Source organism: Elaeis guineensis, chromosome 13 (assembly GCF_000442705.2).
Source record: "Elaeis guineensis isolate ETL-2024a chromosome 13, EG11, whole genome shotgun sequence".
NCBI classification, from domain to species: Eukaryota; Viridiplantae; Streptophyta; class Magnoliopsida; order Arecales; family Arecaceae; genus Elaeis; species Elaeis guineensis.
Window position 1 is genome coordinate 15,022,256 of NC_026005.2, and position 20,185 is coordinate 15,042,440.

A 20,185-nucleotide genomic window follows, 5' to 3' on the forward strand; every position below is an offset into this window, starting at 1 on the left:
GATCATAATGAGTATATTATTCTCCAACAATTTTATATAGTGAATATAGCATAGTATACTTTTGATAAGAAATGAATAAGAAAACCATCTCATCACTATCGTAGAGTCATTCTCTAAATAATTCTGTGAAGTCTACAACGTGAATATGACATAACTAGGTCTCTCCCATGTTGCCTACAATTCTACCATCAAAATAGGGGCATCAAAAATTTTACAACCATCTGCTGTTATACATGCACCACTGGCACTTTGAACCATAAAGCATGCTATATCTGAGGCATTTTCTCCAATACACTATTGTCAAAATTGATCATAAGAAAACATAAGGATGGTGGCTCATAAAAAATATATATTATTGAGAAAAATTATTTCTGCCATCGAAGATCTATCTGCAACAATTGTCCGAAGAAATGCATAAGTTGTATGAAGGCTGTTGCGGCCAACTCCCTATCGCCTGTCGTCGGTGATGAGCACCTGCAAAAACAGCATCCTCACAGACCGAAGTTGTGTTCGGTGAGGATCCTCCAATACTTAAGTCAAAGAGAAAATTGATGAACAGTAGATTTGAAAGTTGAAAGTAGCAGAGCTTTGACTCAAAAGTATCTTATCCTCTGGTTCACTTATCCCTCCTTTTTATAGATAATTCTGATATAACCGTTGAGCACGTGATTCTGCTTTTTATGGCACTGAATTATCGAGCCATAAATGTGGGATTAGTGGGTTGTTAATTTCTCTGGATAGCCATGATACGTAGTCAATAACCGTTCACAACGGTTATGGTATGTGAAGCAGATTAACCGACCATATATCAGTAGAGCCGACTATTTGTCGGTAGAATCTATGAGCGACCATCGGCTAGTAGTTCAGTTATACCGACGATTCAAATCGTCCGCTGTTAATCGGTAGTAATTAAATATTCGTCGGTCAGCCGACCATAAGTCGGTGCGATTTACTCAGTCAGTCGATGAAGAGTCAAAACTGCATGTTCAGCCGATGCACAGTCGGAATCATGGTGATCAAAGTCGGGGGTTGATTGGTTTACCCCAACAGTTGCCCCCTACTCCCAAGTTCAAAGTGAACTAACGTGTATATTGCTACGTAGTTTATCACGTTGGACGAAGAAAGTTATTTCTTGTCATATCGAACCCCAATTCTGTAGTCACTCTTTTCGGGGTACGGACAATTGGCTGCTTTGTTATTTTGGCAAGTAAAGAGTCATCTTTAAATTATCATGTTGACGGGATGATTCAATATTAAATGTCAATATAAGACGTCATTTCAGGAAGGCGATTCGACACTGGACGATATGATTTTGACAAGCAGATTTTTGTCATGTGTCTGAATGTTATTGGGTCAGAGCTGTTCACACGGATAAGAGTGATGTGGCTCAATCTGGAGTAAGTGCATCGAACTGTCCGATCAATGGTCAGTCCAGATATTGCCATATGTCGTCATCTGGTAAGTCTTCGATTCAATCGCTTTCATCTCGATCGTTGGGAGATCCTATATATAGGGTCACTCCCAACTAAACTTTTACTTTTCATTTCAACTTTACTAATGCTGAGACTCTACCGAAAATTCGTCCCAGCATCTGAGGACTTTGTTATTCCCATCTTTTTTAGGTCAAATTTGTCTTTTCTTGAGTTCTTTCTTCTCTAGTCTTCATTTCTTATGGCTAGAACCTCTTCTTCCCGAGATGGTCGGTCGGAGAATCCGACGGACGAGTCCTGGTCGGATTCGGAGGTAGAGGCTTCTTCACATTCGAAGCTGAATGTCAAGCGGCTCCAGGAGCAGTATTGTATCTCGAAGCAATATCAACTTTTTGCCCCTAGAGTCGATGGTCGAGTGAATACCCATCCTTCGGACCAGGTGGCCTTTTATATCGAAGATCTTCGGATGGGTTTTCGATTTTCGATTCCGGAGTTTGTCCGAAATATTTTGGATTATTATAGTCTTTGTACTGCTCAGCTGACACCGAACTCAGTTCGACTGATAATTAGTTTTGCCTTGTTGTGTCGGTTGTTGTCGACCCAACTTCGTCCTTTTTTTTTTGTACTTTCTTTGTCCTTCGACCTCATCCAAAGGCCAGAGAGTGGTGGTTCTTCAACCCTTGAAAAGGCTTTTCTTTTATTACCGGTCTTTCATCGTCCATTCATAGATGTGTTGTAGTGTAGAGAAGACTTCTTTAGTCCTACATCAGTTATGAGTTAAGAGGGAATATGGTTTATATGGATTAGAACCTTCTCTCCCAACGTGAGGTGCCTTTTAAAGGACAAAACCGTGAGGCTCTAAATGATCAAGGCCCATTGAAGCCTAAAGGCCCACTGAAGCCTAAGGATGGTCATGAGTCAAAGCGGACAATACCTCACGTATGCGAAGGCGAAGGTACAAGCCAACCATCTGAGCCATTCGACCTCTTGACCCATGACCACAATGTTGGCGCCGTCTGTGGGAAGCCTCCTATCCACACGTACTCCTTCTTGACTGAGGGACTGTGTTGTGGTGTAGAGAGGACTTCTTTAGTTCCACATCGGTTATGAGTCAAGAGGAAATATTGTTTATATAGATTAGAACATTCTCTCCTAATGTGAGGTACTTTTAAAAGATAAAATTGTGAGGCTCTAAATGATCAAGGCTCATTGAAGTCTAAAGGCCCATTGAAGCGTAAAGACCTATTGAAGCCTAAAGATGGTCATGAGTCAAAGTGGATAATTTTCATATATGTGAAGGTGAATGTATAAATCAACTATCTGAGCCATTCAATCTTCTGACACATGACCACAATAAAAGCTTTTTTTAAAATCAAAGGCTATAGCAGCAAGTAGCTTTCCAGTATTTATTTATCTCTGACAGAAAGCTAAAGCTTAGTTATATTTCACCTATTTGGTTGGTGACGGAAGAAGGATATCCCATCATCCTTGAAATGAAGCGGTGAACTTACCTCCGAAACTACTCAACTACTGTAACGATTAAATCAAACACAAAATCTTGCATTTAAATCTCTATAATACTCTAATCTAATAAAATTAATATTATAACAACCAACAATTTAATCTATCAGCTACCATACTCCAATATATCGACCATTAGTAGCCGCTGACAAAACGAGAGATGCAACCATTAAGCATTCAACCATTTCACATTCAGACAAACTTATGCAATTTCAATACAATATTTTATTTGTATATATTATAAAAATTCGAACAGCTTAGCATAGCTTTATTACAACTATAATGATACACTTCCCAAACATGCCACATAAATCAGCGCCATAGTAATTTCAAGGTCACATATACTATCTCTTCTAATCCTCCTTAACATGCTTTTCTAATCCTTAGCTTCAAAATGATAGGACATGCATAGTATAAAAGGTAAACAGTCTCATCACTAAACAAGATGAAGGAAATTAATAAAATATAGAAAATAATATGCTCCCATAATCTAGTTTTTGAGGCTGTAGATCAAATCTGGCAGCTATTATTAACAAAACACCAAAGGCCCTCAGGAAGCTGAGCTCTGTGTCTCACAAGACCAACAAAGGTACATATATGCATGCATAGTTTGAAAGCAAACATTCATACATATTACTACTTTATACCATGAACTAGAAGATAAAAAATAGTTCACCAATCTGATGCTTCAAAACCAACTAATCATACACCGTCAAAACCAATATTTTCCTATCAGAAAAGAAGTGATAGATAATATATATATATAATCACAAAATGGGACATAGTCATGGAATTCAAGCATAAGTTTTCTTCAAAGCTTAAAAGGCATGTTCAATGTATATCTTTAAGGGACATTGCCTATGATTGCATGATTCCTTTTGGTGGCAAGTCTATGATCAGAAAACTCCCTTAAGTGGCACCTTGTGGACTTAAAATAGAGTGATAAAACCTAGTGCCATATCTTGCATATACAAGAAAAATGTACACACAAAAAAATAATTAAATTGGGTACCAGAAAAATTAACTTTTGGCACCCTAATTAAGCATGTTTTCCTTTTCTAGGGCATCACAAAGAATCAATGCATCATGAACTGATGCTTCTCATCCGGTTTGGACAGGTGAATTTCAAGTCAAATTCGATAGCAGGTAGGACATTCTATGTTGGATAAGACTTTGGGCCATGATTTTGGGCCACAAGGTCATTTAGCACACACAGAAGCTTGTGAGTACTGTCAATAACACTAATTTGAATCATATTTGATTATAGAATTCATGGTAAGTAGAAAAATTAGTATTTGCAGCATATCTACTGACAAATATATAAGTTCCAAGTCTTGCTTGTTTATCTTGAAAAATTGGTATATATGTAGGGTTGTTTGTAATCATTTGATGGATGGTAACTGGAGTCATTAACCACTGTTCAACAACATAGGTCACATGATTCAAATAGCAGCTCCCAGGGAAGTTGTTCCTCAATAATTACAAGGATCCTGTTTCAGAACAGTCCTCCAGCCCTTTGGACATCACAATAATTGAGGAAAGTGTTGCATTTCATTCAAAGCATGGCTAGGTATGCAACATCAGACACAAAAAGGAACCCAAAGATATAATTTTTCCCCCATTGGTCTTGATGGACTCAAGGGGGAATGCTAGGAGAAATTATTAGTTACAAACGGTCCTACTATATGTATCTTGGACCATCCAATAACAAGTCCACACATCATTTATTAGTAGAAAAAATTGTACTACTATTTAAGTTTGATTGAAAATTTTAAATGTAAAAATATTTTACTATTAATTATGATTATCCAACTAAACACTTTTTAAAAATAGAAAAATATTCACTTTTTTGAATGGTGTGCTAGCTTATTATTAGATGATTCAAAATACACATGATAGAACCATTCTAATCAATAATTTTTCGAATACTAAGATGAGCATGGCATTTCAACCAAAATTAGCAAATAAATTCAGCAATCATTACATAGTAGGTTGCAGTCCGCATCTCCTAGGTCCTTTCTTGCAAGAATCCATCTATAAGTAAGCAACCATAGTATGAAGGCTATGGATTGTCTTTTCTTAATAGAACTGGTATGAGTGGGATATTTATCAAACCGAATCCATATCTGGTTGGATTTTTTGGACGAAAATTCTTTTATGTAATTGAATTCGGATATGGATTAGGTATATACTTATAATCTTAAATGTTGAGAAAATTCTTAAGCCCTATTTAGATGATTGAGTTGAAAATTTCATTAGATTTGTGAACTTGACTAGTACAATCAATAAAATCATGGGCAATAGGTTGGACCATACTAATACTTATAAATATCTATGAGTGACATTAGTGTAGATTGATCCAAATTCTATAAGGAGAAGGAGAAAGTCTTTGTGCATCGCATGCAGTGCAATAAAATTGACTTAGAGCACACCACCCAACCACATTAGAGTATGTAGCCATCACTTTCCAACACGTATTTAATGTCCGCAGGTCTGCTTTTTCGTTTAAAATTTGAATGACAAAAATACACTTCTTGTTCTGAAAAATTATGACATCCTGTGGCCATATTATGACATTTTATGGTCAAATAATGGCTTTCTGCACGTAGAAAGTCATAAATTTTTTTTCAATAGTCATAAAAAAGGAAAGATATTTTCATCATTGAAAATTTATGAAATTTTTAAATGATAAAAATATTCTAATCTTTTTTATGATATCCTGTGGTCAAATTATGAATAAGAAGTTATAATTTGACCGCAGAATGTCATAATATTATCACAGAATGTCATAAATTTTTCAGAAGAGAAGAGATATTTTTATCATTCAAAATTTAAATAAAAAATGAAACTGCAGATATTAAATATACATTGGAAAGTGGTGGCTACATGGCCCAATCAAATGGGATAGTATATTTTTCTACACTACATGTGGTGTACAAAGAATTACTTTAAAGAGAAGAAAAAGATCTTAACAGATCATTTTCTTTTATATCTATGGGATTCGGACCCGTCTACTTCAATACCACTCAATAATACTCGTGAATATAGGCTTAGCCCAATCTATAAATTTATGATTTTACTTATTATACTGGCTCAATTCATAAATTTTATAGAATTTTCAATCCAATCGTCTAAATAGGCCCTTACATATGCATTTGTACGTTGAAGGACTGCCAACTTATTGCATTTTGCTTCATGCACGGTGTATACGTCCTCTTTCTCCCTTGTTACTTTTTGTATCTTTCCACCTCTAGTATGGGTTATACTTCCTCACTGTCTTCAAGTAACCAAGTGAAGGGCGCGGCGGTGACTAGGTAAGACTCGGACATGGGATAAACATTGAAATTGGGAATCCCTGATCTACCATATTCTACTCTGCTTATTTGCACCATGCATTGAAGGGGATTATTTCGACACTAGCCTGGAAATTGCCAGAGCTATTTATCTAGAGTGCTACGGCATGCGACCCCTTTTTTTTTTTTTCCTCAGAGAAGAATAATCTCTAGACTTTTTATGCATCCACGGTTTGAAACAATTGGGGACAAGCCAATATAACTTCCCAAAATTCATGAAAAATATTTGTATTCAAATGATTGGAGACGAGATGGAAGAACTTCTCACTAGACAATTATTATTATATTTTGTTCAATACTCAAAACTTTCAGATGGATTTGCTTACTTGATTTGATTTTTCTGGACGTTGTAAAATTTACCAGATCACTTAGCATTTTGTTAAACTTATTTGGCGTTTTGCATTTCAAACATAAAAGAGACCCTTGCTTTAGTTTCACATTGGCTGGGAGAAGTGTCTCCACTGTTCTTTTTGGTCGTTGGTTTTTGAAACTCTTGGGCCAAGGGTCTTCAATGCAGGTGCCCATGCATGGCCCTGCCAAGTTGGGCCACCTGTACACAAAGCATAACGTGTGGACCAGGCCAGTGTTCCCTGATTCAATGCTATCATTTTTTTTTTCTGTTGCTAAAATAGATGGTTTAGGTCCATTTAATTTGAGTACAGCTAATCATGTCGGAAAACAAATAATACTAGAAAAGGGAAGATGTAGTAGGACAGCCCGCCCATAAGTTTCTGTCGAAGTGATCCGCAATACAGGACACTTTCCAGCCTGCTGCCTTGTTTCGTTCCTTGTAAACTTTACATGTGAAACAATGAAGGCGACGGAGGTTCTGAACAGGGGATGGAGGTTCCGTCTACCTATCCAATCTATGGGCTGAAAAAGGAGTCGATGGAGCATGCTCTTTTTCGCTATTCGAGGATGAGTTTGATTTGGAAGATGATAGGTGGCCAGCCACGAGAGGACAATCAGTAAACCTTGGCTTCTCCTATTCCTAGATGCGATTCATCAGAACATGATTGAGAACTTATCGGGGGGCAGTAGGATGGCATATATTACCTATCAAATTTGACTATCCAGAAATAGCCTTACGTTCGATGTTAAGATTATGCCTACATGGCATGTGCTAGAGAGAGTTTGTTGCTTAGCCGTAAAGTACTGCCATTCTGATACTACTGACTCGAGCCTTGCCGTTCCGAGTTTCTGGGACTCCCTTGCTGCACCTGTAGCAATTCGGAGGGTTTTGTTTATTTTTTAGGAGCCTCTCCCTCGGAGTTTGTCAAAATCAACTTTGATGGCAGTATTAGAGATTGCAGAGGTAGTTCAGGCTATGTTATTCGAGATCCGGATGGTAGGCTATTGGTGGCGGTGAGGGAGGGGTCATAGTTCTTTGACCCGGCCATTCCTGATATAAAGCTTTGTGCCGTTTGGGCAGGCATTCATCTACACGAGGTAGGAGTTGCAGATTGAGAGGATCTTCATTGAGGATGATCTGCCACAATCATCAACTAGATTCGAGATGCGGTGAAGCATTTAAATATTCACCTATTACTCTGTGATATCTGGAGGTCTCTTCATCAATCCACCAAGACGACTGTTTGGCATGTTTATCAGGAGGCTAATAGTATTGTGAACTAGGTTGTTTCTTTTGTTGCCTAGCATATTGGAGATTGGACCTAGTGCTAAGGCGACATCTGTCTCCGGAAAGATATTTTGTATTTTGACTTTTTGGGTTGTTCTCGTATTAGAATGGTGTGACTGACTGCTTATTTGTATAAAAAAATAAACAGTAAAGGATATACAAATTGGGAAAAGGAGCCATATATTTGTAAGCAATGGTCTATGGCTTTGCCTCGAGATCCAACCCATCACTGCAGTTGGGAAAAATTTTTCTCTGTCAATGTTGGGCTTAGCCATTATGTTGAAATTTGATGTCTCGAGATTCGATCCACATTGAGCCTACAGCAAGGTTCAGGATGATGAACGGAGTCCAACGAGTCTAAGAACAGCCCAAACAGAATCTAGACTGAAAAGATACGTGCGAAAGAAGATCAGAGAAAATGGCACAGTGCACGAGGCGGTGGCGGGCCGACGGCAGTGCGGCTGGGCCCTGCGGAGATGCGCGCGCCAGGCATCGCAGTCCAACATGCGGACAGGCCTAGTGCGCGCGGGCACCCAGGCCCAGCGCCTATCACGGTCCACCATGGACCGCAGGGTGTTGGGCGGTCCATGGGGCTACGTGGACCGAACACGCAGTCCACACACGGTCCAGAGGAATTTTTGCATGATCCAATGGTCTAGATCACATGCGATCATGATCGGATGGCTAGAACTCAATTTGAGTACAATCAGATATGATCAGAGGCTATTTTGCACTATCGGACGGCTCTGGTGCGAGCCGGTCACGATCGGACTGTCACGAATGGTTCTAAGGTTGATTGGGACTCTGTATTCTTACTATAACAGTATTTTTGAGATTCTGGAGCCTATATAGCTCCGATTGATGAGTCGCTAGTTGCGTTGGAAAGTTGGTGACATCCTGGAGGTGTAGAGAGACTTCAAGAGAGATTTCATAGAGTTTTTGTATGGGTTTTGGGGCTTTTTGTTGAGAGACTCTTGTACAAGGATTAAGTGATGAGTTCTTCTTATATTATTTTATTTTATTCTCTCATAGTGAAGCTTGCACGCCCCGTGGAAGTAGGTTTGAGGTCGATCCACATATTTGTATTGTATTTCTTGTTTTTTTTTTTTTTTCCTGCTGCACCGTGTGGTACCGGATCATACACAACAATTAGTATCAGAGCAAGGTGGTACTAGAGTATAGGTTGCAGCGGTGATGATCGAAATAGAAGATAGAGAAGACAAGCACAATCAAGGTGGAGATCAACAGGTTTGACGGAAAGAACAATTTCTTCTTGTGGCAGGCAAGGGTGAAAGATATACTCATCCAGCAAGGATTGATCGATGCTCTCTTGTGCGAAGAGAAATCGACCACCATGGAGGTATAGAATTGGAGGTGGTTCCACATGCAGGCAGTGAGTATAATCTATTTGTACCTAGCAGATGAGGTGGTGATCCATGTGCTTGGCAAGACTTCTCCAACGATGCTGTGGTCGAAGCTCAAGGAGTTGTACATAACGAAGTCTCTCATGAACATCATCTTCTTCTAGAGGTAGTTTTACCAGCTATGGATGACTGAAGGACAGAGCATGCAAGAGTATCTCAGTCACTTCTAGAAGATCCTCATTGACCTCCTCAGTGTTGGTGAGAAAGTTGAGGAGAAAACCAGGGCGCTGGTCTTGCTAGTGTCGCTTCTCTCTTCGTATGAGTCCTTGGTGACTGCTCTTCTAGTGGAGAAGAGCACCATCAAGATGGACGAGATCACCGTGGCGATTCTACAGAACGAGGTTCTCAGGAGGGAGAACCCAGCTTCGAGCTCAAGTGGCAACAGCTCAGCTTTAGTGATTTCTAAAGGAGGAGGAGGTGGCAGACGGAGTGACAGAAGATCGCGACGAGGGCGGCCCAAGTCCAGGATGAGAGATTTGAGCAAGACCAGATGTTACCGATGTGATGAGTTGGGGCATCTAGCCAGAGATTACCTTCAACTCAGAGATTGAATGAGGGCTACTGCAGCAATGGTCAGTAGCGAGTCAGAGGATGATATTCTAGAGATATCTGATAAAGTATCTACTTCTTCCTAGTAGTAGATTTTAGATTCTGCATGCACCTATTATGTATGTTGCAGAAAGGAGCATATTAACTCCCTGGAGAGCAGTGAGGGCACTGTCTATCTACTGGATGGATCGAGCTGTGCGATCAGAGGCATCAGGACGGTCAGCTGAAGGACACATGATGGTGCAGTAAGGAGATTGGGGGAGGTCCGATACATACCCAATTTCAGACAGAATCTTACCTTACTGAGTAGATTGGATTCGAGAGGCTACAGGACGGTAGCTGGTGGAAGAATCCTGAAGGTGTTAAGCGACGATAGAATTATTCTAAAGGAAAAGAAGAGGACAAGAGGACATTACTATCTGACGGGGAGCCCAGTGTGAGGTGGAGCTTCAGGAGCCAAGAGGAGCTCAGAGCGAGGTGGAGCTCTAGCTGGAGGTAGATTGGGCATCAGACGGGAGACTCGGGAGGATGAGAGGCAACGTCGCAGAGTAAAGTTTCAATTGCCACAGGAGACTTTTTCGAGCAGGTCTTTGGTTAGAGTGGACACAGTCCATGACGGAGGTGGGATCGAGTGGCCTAGCTCGACTCTCACATTTGCCCATCTATGAGACAGCAAGTATGCCTCAGGGCATGGGGGTGAGACGGATCACAGGCTCTTAGAGATAAGTGAAGGTCGAATATTGAGTCGAGATAGAGATTGTTGAGATTTGATGCCTCGAGATTCGTTTCATATTGAGTCTACAGATCTAGGATGACGAATGGAGTCCAACGAGTCCAAGAACAGTCCAAACGGAGTTCAGACGGTGAAGATACATATGAAAGAAGATCGAAGAAGGTGGCACAGTGCACAAGACGGTGGCGGACCGACAGTTGGCTGGCGATGGCATGGCCAGGCCTGACGGAGATGCGTGCGCCCAAGTCCAATGCCTGTCGCGGTCCACCATGGACCGCGGGGTGCTGGGCGGTCCATGGGGCCATGTGAACCGAACACGCGGTCCACGCACGGTTCAAGGGAGTTTTTGCACGATCCGACAGTCCAGATCATATGCGGTCACGATCGGACGGCTTTGGTGCTAGCCGGTCACAATCAGACGGTCACGAATAGTTTTGAAATTGATTGGGACTCTGTATTCCTACTATAACAGTATTTTTGAGATTCTGGAGCCTATATAGCTCCAATTGATGAGCCATCAGTTGCGTTAGAGAGCTGATGACATCCTGAAGGTGTAGAAAAGATTCAAGAGAGATTTAAAAAAAAATTATTCTCTCATAGTGAAGCTTGCACGCCTTGTGGAGGTAGGTTTGAGGCCAATCCATGTATTTGTATTATGTTTCTTGTTTTGTTTCTTTTTTCTTCTTGCTGCATCGTGTGGTACCGGATCCTGCACAATACATTACTGGTTGCTTTAAGGTGAGCCTATCCAACTAGTGCATGAGATATAACTCAACTATATCTCAAATTTTTTAATGCCACCGAACTCTTTGAACTTTTTTTATAAATTTTCCTTTTGGTAGAGGGAGGCCAAGCCTCAAACACTAAAGATCTAATCTAAAGAAGAAACTTCAATCATACATAGAGCTCTTTTGGCCAATCAATCTGCTTGCTCATTGGCTTTCATGAAGATATGGCTTAGATCTTGGATGTCGGCTGAATGCAGAATGCTCCAAATGTCCTACAATAATGGATTTGTGACCATTTGTTTGGGGACCAGAAACCCATTGAACTATTGTCATGAAAATCCCTCTCTATGGCCAGACATTATTGCAGTTCACTATACTTTTCATGTGAAAGAAAACAAAGTAGTCACCGAGTGTGGATCCCGACTCACCAACCAATATCTCAATGGGTTTAGATTGTGATACCCTTTAATTATGGGTACCTGCAACTGTCTTAAGTCTGAGCTTTAAATTTAAACCTGTCTTCTTGTGGTCTTGAACTATTGGAGGAAAAGAAGTTTGTTATTGAATAATCTAAGCGTTAATGATTATTAAGGTCTTTCTAGGAAATTGCTTTGCTCCCATTGAAGAATTTTTCAAGAAAAATAAGTGCTACAATTGTTAGGCCCTGATATACTGTTGCCCCCCTTCCTAAGAGCTCAAGCTTTGGGACTCTGGTGTTAAGTTAAACAAAGGGACTTTTAGCAAAAACTTTGAAGAAAATAATGCTGGCTGACCTTTTGCAATGATGAACATTGCAAATTAAATCTAATTAATTAAAAAGATAGAGCAGTTTTTACCCCAAAAATCTTATCTTCCTATTAAGTTCTATCATAAACTTCAAATTTGCATAAGAGTGAATCTGGATTTAATCCATAAAGGTATATCGCACCTCGTAGTATTTTAATATTTGGGCCCTGGAGGCCAGCAGGATGCAAAATCATTTCACATCTATAGATTAAACACTGTAAGATCATAACCATCATTTGTCTGCCTCAGGATTTTTAGAGCGTGGCTGATATGCATCCTTCTTTGCTCTTGGATTTCTTGGATAGAAGGGAAAAAATCCCCAATAGCCAGAAAGAGAAAAATGTTGAATATTTAAATTTATCTTTTCTCAAAAAAAAAAAACAAAAATATCTAAATTTATCCTAAAGTTTACAGTCCTCCTTTCCATAGTCTATTGAATCGTTCATATCGAAATGTACCTGGAACAAACATTTATGGAACTTAGTTCCTAGATTTGGTTTAATATAAAGCTAAAACCGGTCCAAACTTAGTGGAACACAGTCCCGTATCATCCTGTATTGATCTGTATTGCCAAGTTTTAGGCGATACCATAGTTGGAATCAAGACCTTGCATCCTTTCATTTCTTTTTTATAGTAGGCTCTTGATTTCCCATCAAACTAAGATCTGTTGGCGATGAAGAAATGCTAAAGAATCAGTTATGAACATTTTATTTTATTTTTATTTGAATTGGGTATAAACTCTTTTTTGGTTGTCCCAGTGAAGTTCTGACTTATCTTGACCTTATCATTATTTTCTAAAGAAAAGAATACTTTCTGACATAGTAGCCCAAGTCTTAATTGAAAAAGTGATAAAGATTCCCTGTTTAGCATGCATCCAAAGCCGAAAGTGATGGATGGTTGGCTCAATAGTTTGACCCTATGCTTGTCAACTTCGGAGTACTTGTCCATAATTTCTCCTAGTTAATTAAGACATGTTAAGGTAGCTTAGCTTAGGTGTCAACTGAGGATTACTTCAGTAATAGTTAATAGTGCTCCTAGATGTGATATCAGCCTCACCATGAGTACTGGAGAACTGCATAACTTGCCTAAAGAATATAGTGTAAAAAAATTTATATTTAATTAAGGACGAGCAAAATATTTCATTAAGGACGAGCAAACAAGCATTTTTGCTTGTTTTTGCTCTTAGCTGATACAACTTAGCACTTATTTCGTATAACCAAATCCCCGCACAACTTCTTGTGGACCTTATTCATATATCCTACCACTGCTCACAACCCTCCTTGTTAAAAACCATTCTCCTTCTCCAACTTCAATAACTCTCAACTCCCATTGACCCTCCTGCAGTTGCTCCTTATCTGCCCCCTGCTCGCTGTAAGTGGACTAATGTTCCCCATATTTATCATCGACTGAACAAAGCTCTGGAAGAAGGTGCCCTGGCTGTTCGCAAAGCTGTTAACAATCGAAGCGGTGGGAGCTCCACTTGTTGAGAGGAGCTCTTGGTCTGACTGTAGAAGCCCTCGGTTGCCCTGAAGGTTGTTGAAGTAGTTCTTGTCGAAGGTGTTCGGTGTCGTCGGGTCGAGATTGTTGAGAGTGCTGCCAGGCCCTCCCTGAGGGCAGTTCTGCTGCAGTGTGCTCCGGTAAGAGGGGTTCAAGGTTGAGTCCGGTCTGCCGCCACTGAAGTTATAGAGACGATTGCTGAAGGATTTGCATTGTGCTCGACCAAAGGTGTGGGCTCCTGTGCTTAATATTTAATATTCATAAGAAGTTTTAGTCAGAATTATAGACATGCTAATTAGGATTTTCTTATTTTTTTCCAAATTTATTGTGGTTTTTTTTTTTTTTTCTTTTAACCTGATAAGGCAACGAGATCAGTATTGCCGAGGCCGACAGCGGAGAATTTGGACTGCAGTGTACTTAAGGGATCGAAGGGGCTGGGGAGGTTGTTGGCAGCGTTTCTGTTGGCAGTGGTGCCATCCCTTCTTCCGAGTAACACAGACCATGAGGGACCTCCTGACTGTGAACAATGGTTAGTGTATAAGTAGACTGTAATTATTCTTTTACTTATGCTGGCCTATTTCACAAGTTGATTTGAGTTGGCTTCAAAACAATTGAGTCAGGTCATGAGGTAGTTAAGAATGTTTTCTACGAAATTTGCTCTGATGTAACCTTTCCAACTTTTCAGAGTCACCTTTTCTGACTGTAAGAGAATTTATTCCTACATGGTTCTGTTGCGCAAGTTTAGTCAACTTGGTCTTTTTGATTCTAATTCTATCCAATGAGGTCAGCTCATGCTATTATTAGGCTAGTCGGCGGTGTCTTATTATATCCCTAAGAACTATTTTCTGAACCGACATATATACTAATTAAACACCATCAAAAAGGACTTTTTTTAAGGTCTTCATGTTTTGGTTACAAAGAAAGATGGAGAATAAAGAATATATATGCCTAGTGGAACAAAAGATTATCTCTGAAAGATAAAAAAAGGATAAAGGAAAGGGAGACAAATGGAGTGGTTGTAGTTTGAAACAATCTTTATATATTTTATTGGAGAAAGCTAATAGAGTGCTCCAAAGATCCAACGTGGGCTGACATAGTAAATACCATATTTAGCCTCTCCTTATCATTAGATAGAAGGTATCAATTTTCGGTGGACATTACCAAGTTATCCTGCTTTCTCTTCTTCTGTAGAAAAACAATTCGAGATTTTGTTTTTGTCTACAGCATTGGAAATTAAAAGCCAGGGTAGCAGAACCACTGCAATTATCTTTGTTTTTATTGCTCTCATTTAGAAGGGTCTAAACCTTAAAAGCTTGCACAGAAGAAATAGGAGATAGTTTACAAAAATTTAAAAATAAAAAAAGGAACTAGGAGGCATTAATAATTAATCAGTAACACAAGAAGGAATTAAGAATCAAATGGAAAAGGAAAGTAAAAATGGCTTACTGATCTAACTGAAGATTCGGCAGCAAGGGCAAGGATATCAGCGCACGAGACTACTCCTGGGCAAGCTCTCTCTATTGCAGCCTTGATGTTGTCAACCACATTAAAACCCCGAAGTGAGTTGTTATTCGGAATTGCACCCTTCTCACTCACTATCGTGGCGCTGTCGTCCAGCAAAATGGACCCATCGCAGCCCTAACACAAACAGAGTCCATTTAATTAGCCTAAAAGAGAAGTAAATCATCACATGTAGCCTTCGGTTTAATTTATTGTTAACTAGAGCAATAAGGTAGATACATAACTTTTGAATTCTATATTACGTTTTAACTTTTTTTTTTTTTTTTTCCCAAGAACTTGCATCAGATTGTGCAAAAGATATATGATGACCACATGTACTAGCTAGTAGTGTCTTTAAAAAAAAAATGAAGGGTGAATTCAGCAAAAATCCAAATGTTTTTTATTAGAAAAAAAAATCCATCATATTCTTAAGTAAAGAAGATATGAAGGGGCGAGTTGAAGGTTACTTGGACAAAGCAATCATGGAAGAAGAGTCTAGTGAGGCTTGCAGTGATCCGAACATCGGAGCGTTGGGCTTCTTGAACTACACTAAGCACAATGGCCGACACATCGGGGCATGTGGTATTGTAGAAGGATGGTCTCAATTGAGCTCGGGATCCTTGGAATAGCAAAGCCAAGCAGATGGCTAAGGCAGCTAGAAGAGAAGAAGAAGAAGAAGAAGAAGAAGAAGAAGACATCCTTTTCACTCCTGTGGATGAGAAGAAAGTCTTTGCTTCTGGTATTATTGTAGGTATTGTGTGGTTTAAGATGGCCTCCAAGTGCGCAAGTTTATAGTGCAGAGGAACGGCCCGGCATGTTGAGGTCTGAGCTAGCTTGTGGACGAAAGAAGGAAGGACCCATGATGGATTCTTCTAAAGTTCGATGACTTTTCCAACTCAACTGGTCCCTTAGGTGGCTTAGCGATGGCATTAAAAAAGGTTGTCACCACCTTGGATGATGGAATTGTGTCAGGCCATGCTGTGCGTCGTTTGGTCGGCAGTCAAAATCATTGATCAGTGTGGAATAATCTTCGCGGCAAGGTCTGCTCACCTCGGAGGACTCGTTTCTCCCCCCTTCTTCGCGCCTCCGCATTGCATGCACCAGGTCCAGTTGGACGGCGCAGATCCCACGGTGGATAACACGCCACGCTTCCTCTTATATTTCACCGATTTTTGATTGTGCGCTCTCCCCCGTGCATATGCTCCGGATTTATCCTGTTCCCTTGCACCTGCTGCATGTAATAATTTTTCTTTTATATTTATCATCACGTACGTACGTATATATATATATATATATATAAAAGATCGATCGAATTTTGACTTCGATACGATCAGATCAAAATTAGACAATAAAAATTCTACATCGATAATTTAAATCGTTGGATATGACCTATTACTTTAAAATTATTTATATATAAAAAATTATATAATTTAAAAATTTTGAATTCATGTATTAAGTAATTTAAAAATATATCTAATTTAATTTTAATTAAATTATCTAATTTTTGACTACTTGATTATGCTAAGAATTTTTAAATTATTTTTTATATATAAATAATTTTGAGATAGTAAATCATATTTAATAATTTGAATCATTAATATAGAATTTATATTATAAAATTTTGATATGATTAAATTCAAATCTAAATTCTGATTTGATCATCTTGATTATAATTTGACATTCTCTCTCTCTGTCTGAATATAGTTTGGTAGCTTTCAATGCATTGCGTCTCCTACGATGGAGACTGGTCCGGGGACTGCTTGGGTGGAGGCGTTTCTATTTTTGTAGACGGGCGATGTCAACGTGGCATGGGAATCTCGTTCAAGAAAGTCAGGCGTCCAGCGCAACTATTGCTCCACTGTGGCACGCTGTGCTTGCCAATTCACAATTAGTAACACGAGAGGTCCACACCAGCTGGATGACCTTTTTTTTTTTTTTATACAAAATAAAAAAGATATATATTTGCTGGTCATCAGATGGTTAGAATAGTTAAATCTATTATTCTCTGGTTAGCTTTTTAGTATTATTATGGCCAATCTCCTATTACGCTTATCGTCGGTGAAAAGCACCTGTAAAACAAAGTCCTCACAGACCGAAATTATGTTCGGCGGAAATCCTCCGATACTTAAGTCAGAGAGGGAGTTGGTGAACGACAGATAAAGAGAATTTAAAATGACAGAATCTTCGTTCAGAATTGTCTTACCCGTGTTGTTCATTTACCTTTTTTTTATAAATGATTCTGATGCAACCATCGAGTACGTAGTCTCGCTTTTTATGACGCTAATTTATCGGATCATAATTATGGAGTTAATAGGTTGTTTATTCTCATTAATGACCGTGACACATAGTCGATAATCGTTTATAACAGTTAGGGTGTGTAGAGAAGATAGGCCGACTATATATTGGTAACAATGACAATTTGGTAGTCTTGGAGGTCCGAATGAGCATCGATCGGTAATTCTGACTCTGATATGTCGATGGTCTTCGGTCGAAGATTAACTGAGTTCTGTTGTTGGTTAATAATACCCGACTATCAGTCGGTCAGCCGATTGTAAGTCGGCGTAATGTGTTCATTTGGCTGATGTAGAGTCAGAGTCGGGAATTGGTTGTATAGTCCCAACAGTTGCCCCCCACTCTCAAGTCCAAGGTAGTTCGACGTGTATACCATCACGTAATCTATCGCATTGGACGAAAGGAGTTGTCATGTGTTGCCTCGAGTCCCGGCTCAACTGTTGTCCTTTATGAATTTTTTGGAATACGAGAGATCTTTGATTGTTTTGCTGTTTCAATAGCTGTGAAATCATTATTGGACTGTCATTTCGATAAGATAATTCGGCACCGGACGTCATTTTAGAAAGATAATTCGGTATCGGACGATATAATTCTGACTAGTAGATCTTGGCCACGTGTCCAAATATCACTTTGTTGGAGCTATTCACGTGGAAACGGTGAAGTGGCACGATCAGAAGCAGGTGCGTCGAACCGTCCGACCAATGGTAGGTCCGAATATTGCCACGTGTCATCATCTGATGAGATTCAGATTTGATCGATTTCATCTGGACCGTTGAAGGATCATATATATATAGGATCGCTTTCAGTCAAACTTTTACTTTGCATTTTGTCACCATCCTCTATTGTGGAAAGTTCTGTCGGAAGATTGCCCTAGTACCAGAGATTTTCAGGGTCTCTTCTCCACCCCTTTTTTTGGCTTTCAGGTCAAGTTTTCTCGTCTTTTTTCTTGAGTCCATCTCTCCTTTTGAATTTTCATTTTAGGATTTTCTCTACTTTTCCATCTTTATAGCTAGGGCTTCTTCCTCTCAGGATAGTCGGTCGGAAAATCCGACCAACGACTCCTCCTTAGATCCGAAAGTGGCACGTCAATCTGTTGCGGCCAATCTCCTTCCTGGCATGTCAATCTATTACGGTCAATCTCCTGTTGCGTCTGTCGCCGGTGAAGAGCACCTACAAGATGAAGTCCTCACAGATCGAAATTGTGTCCGATGGGGACCCTCCGATGCTTAAGTCAGAAAGGAAGTTGGTGAACAGCAGATAAAGAGAATTTAAAATAGTAGAGTCTTCATCCAGAATTGTCTTACCCATGCTGTTCATTTACTTTCCTTTTATAGATGATTTTGATGTAACCATCGAGCACGTATCCCACTTTTTATGACGCTAAATTATCGGACCATAATTGTAGAGTTAATAGGTTGTTTATTCTCACTAATGATCATGACACGTAGTCGATAATCGTTCATAATGGTTAGGGTGTGTTGAGAAAATAGGCTGACTATATGTCGGTAACAGTGATAAGTCGATAGTCTTAGAGATCCAAATGAGCATCAGTCGGTAACTCTGACTCGGATATGTCGATGGTCTTCGGTCGGAGATTAACTGAGTTTTATTGTTGGTTGATAATAGTCGACTATCGGTCGGTCAGTCGATTGTGAGTCAGCGTAATGTGTTCATTCGGTCGATGTAGAGTCAGAGTCGAAGGTCGGTTGTATTGTCCCAATAAGTATCAAAATTATGACAGTGTCAAAAATGCCCACAATAACTATGCATATATGGCTATGCCAGTGAAAATTATTAAAGATGTTTATAAGATTAATAGATGATATGCTACATGCACTATAGGAAAATATGAAAAAATCGATACAATTTTTGGCTTTTGTTGATGGTTATATGCATTGCTAAATACATTCGTGATGCTTCCTCGAGCGACGTCGTGCATGCATCGATTATAAAGATATGAAAATTTGATCGTTCGTGATGATGCTGAAAAGCATAACAAAATTAAAATATTAATGAAAAAAAGGCAATGAAGATGTTGCCATCCATGCGGACATAGAGGTTATGGATGGGCATGGACGCAGAGATCGCGGATGGTGGAGATGGAGGATGGGTTGTGGCGATGTCGCTGTCCATATGTGCACAGAGGTCCTGGACAATAGAGATGAAGGAGGATGGATTGCGGCTCATCTGGACGTCCTTGATTGCCTCCATGTCCAGAACTTGTTTGGGTTGCAGCTCATCTGGATGTTGCCGCCCCCATCGATGTCCTCCCTCTACAATTTTGAGAAGAGGTTGCTCATTGTATCTTAACTTTCTACTTTTATACCTCTTTCAGAATTATTCTAATTGCCGATGTGGGACAATTAATTTGGCCAAAAGTGGTCGGGATGATAGGAGAGGAGGATCGAAGTGGAAGGGGTGGAGTCTGATGATGCTTAGCTATTATTTATTTGGAATCGGATGATGCTTATAAACGTTATTAAAAGTTATTATTTGTTTGGAGTCCAACAATGCTTATAAGTATTATTAAAAATATTTATTTATTTAGAGTTTGATGATACTTGTTTATGTGGAGCCTGATGATGACGCGTATAAGTATTGTTAAAAGTCATTATTTATTTGAAGTTCAATAATATTATGGGCATTATTAAAAATTATTATTTATTTGGAGTGTCCAACAATGCTTACAAATATCGTTAAAAATTATTGGAGAGTTCGATGATGCTTATAAGC

General features: G+C 39.4%; 1 protein-coding gene and 1 long non-coding RNA gene across 2 annotated transcripts; one reads left to right on the plus strand and one right to left on the minus strand.

The window, feature by feature from the left end:
• Positions 1-13,265: 13,265 nt before the first annotated feature.
• Positions 13,266-16,329, minus strand: LOC105056486 (peroxidase 15). Its single transcript, XM_010938704.4, has 4 exons — positions 15,628-16,329; positions 15,107-15,298; positions 14,015-14,177; positions 13,266-13,898 (listed from the first exon to the last, which is right to left on the minus strand). The coding sequence occupies exons 1-4, from the start codon at positions 15,856-15,858 to the stop codon at positions 13,483-13,485; spliced, it is 1,002 nt and encodes a 333-aa protein (XP_010937006.1). The 5' UTR covers positions 15,859-16,329; the 3' UTR covers positions 13,266-13,482.
• Positions 13,749-17,354, plus strand: LOC105056485 (uncharacterized). The gene is made up of 3 exons (XR_833852.4): positions 13,749-13,888; positions 14,023-14,189; positions 16,865-17,354. It is a non-coding gene; the product is annotated as an uncharacterized lncRNA (long non-coding RNA).
• The last annotated feature ends 2,831 nt before the right edge of the window (positions 17,355-20,185 follow it).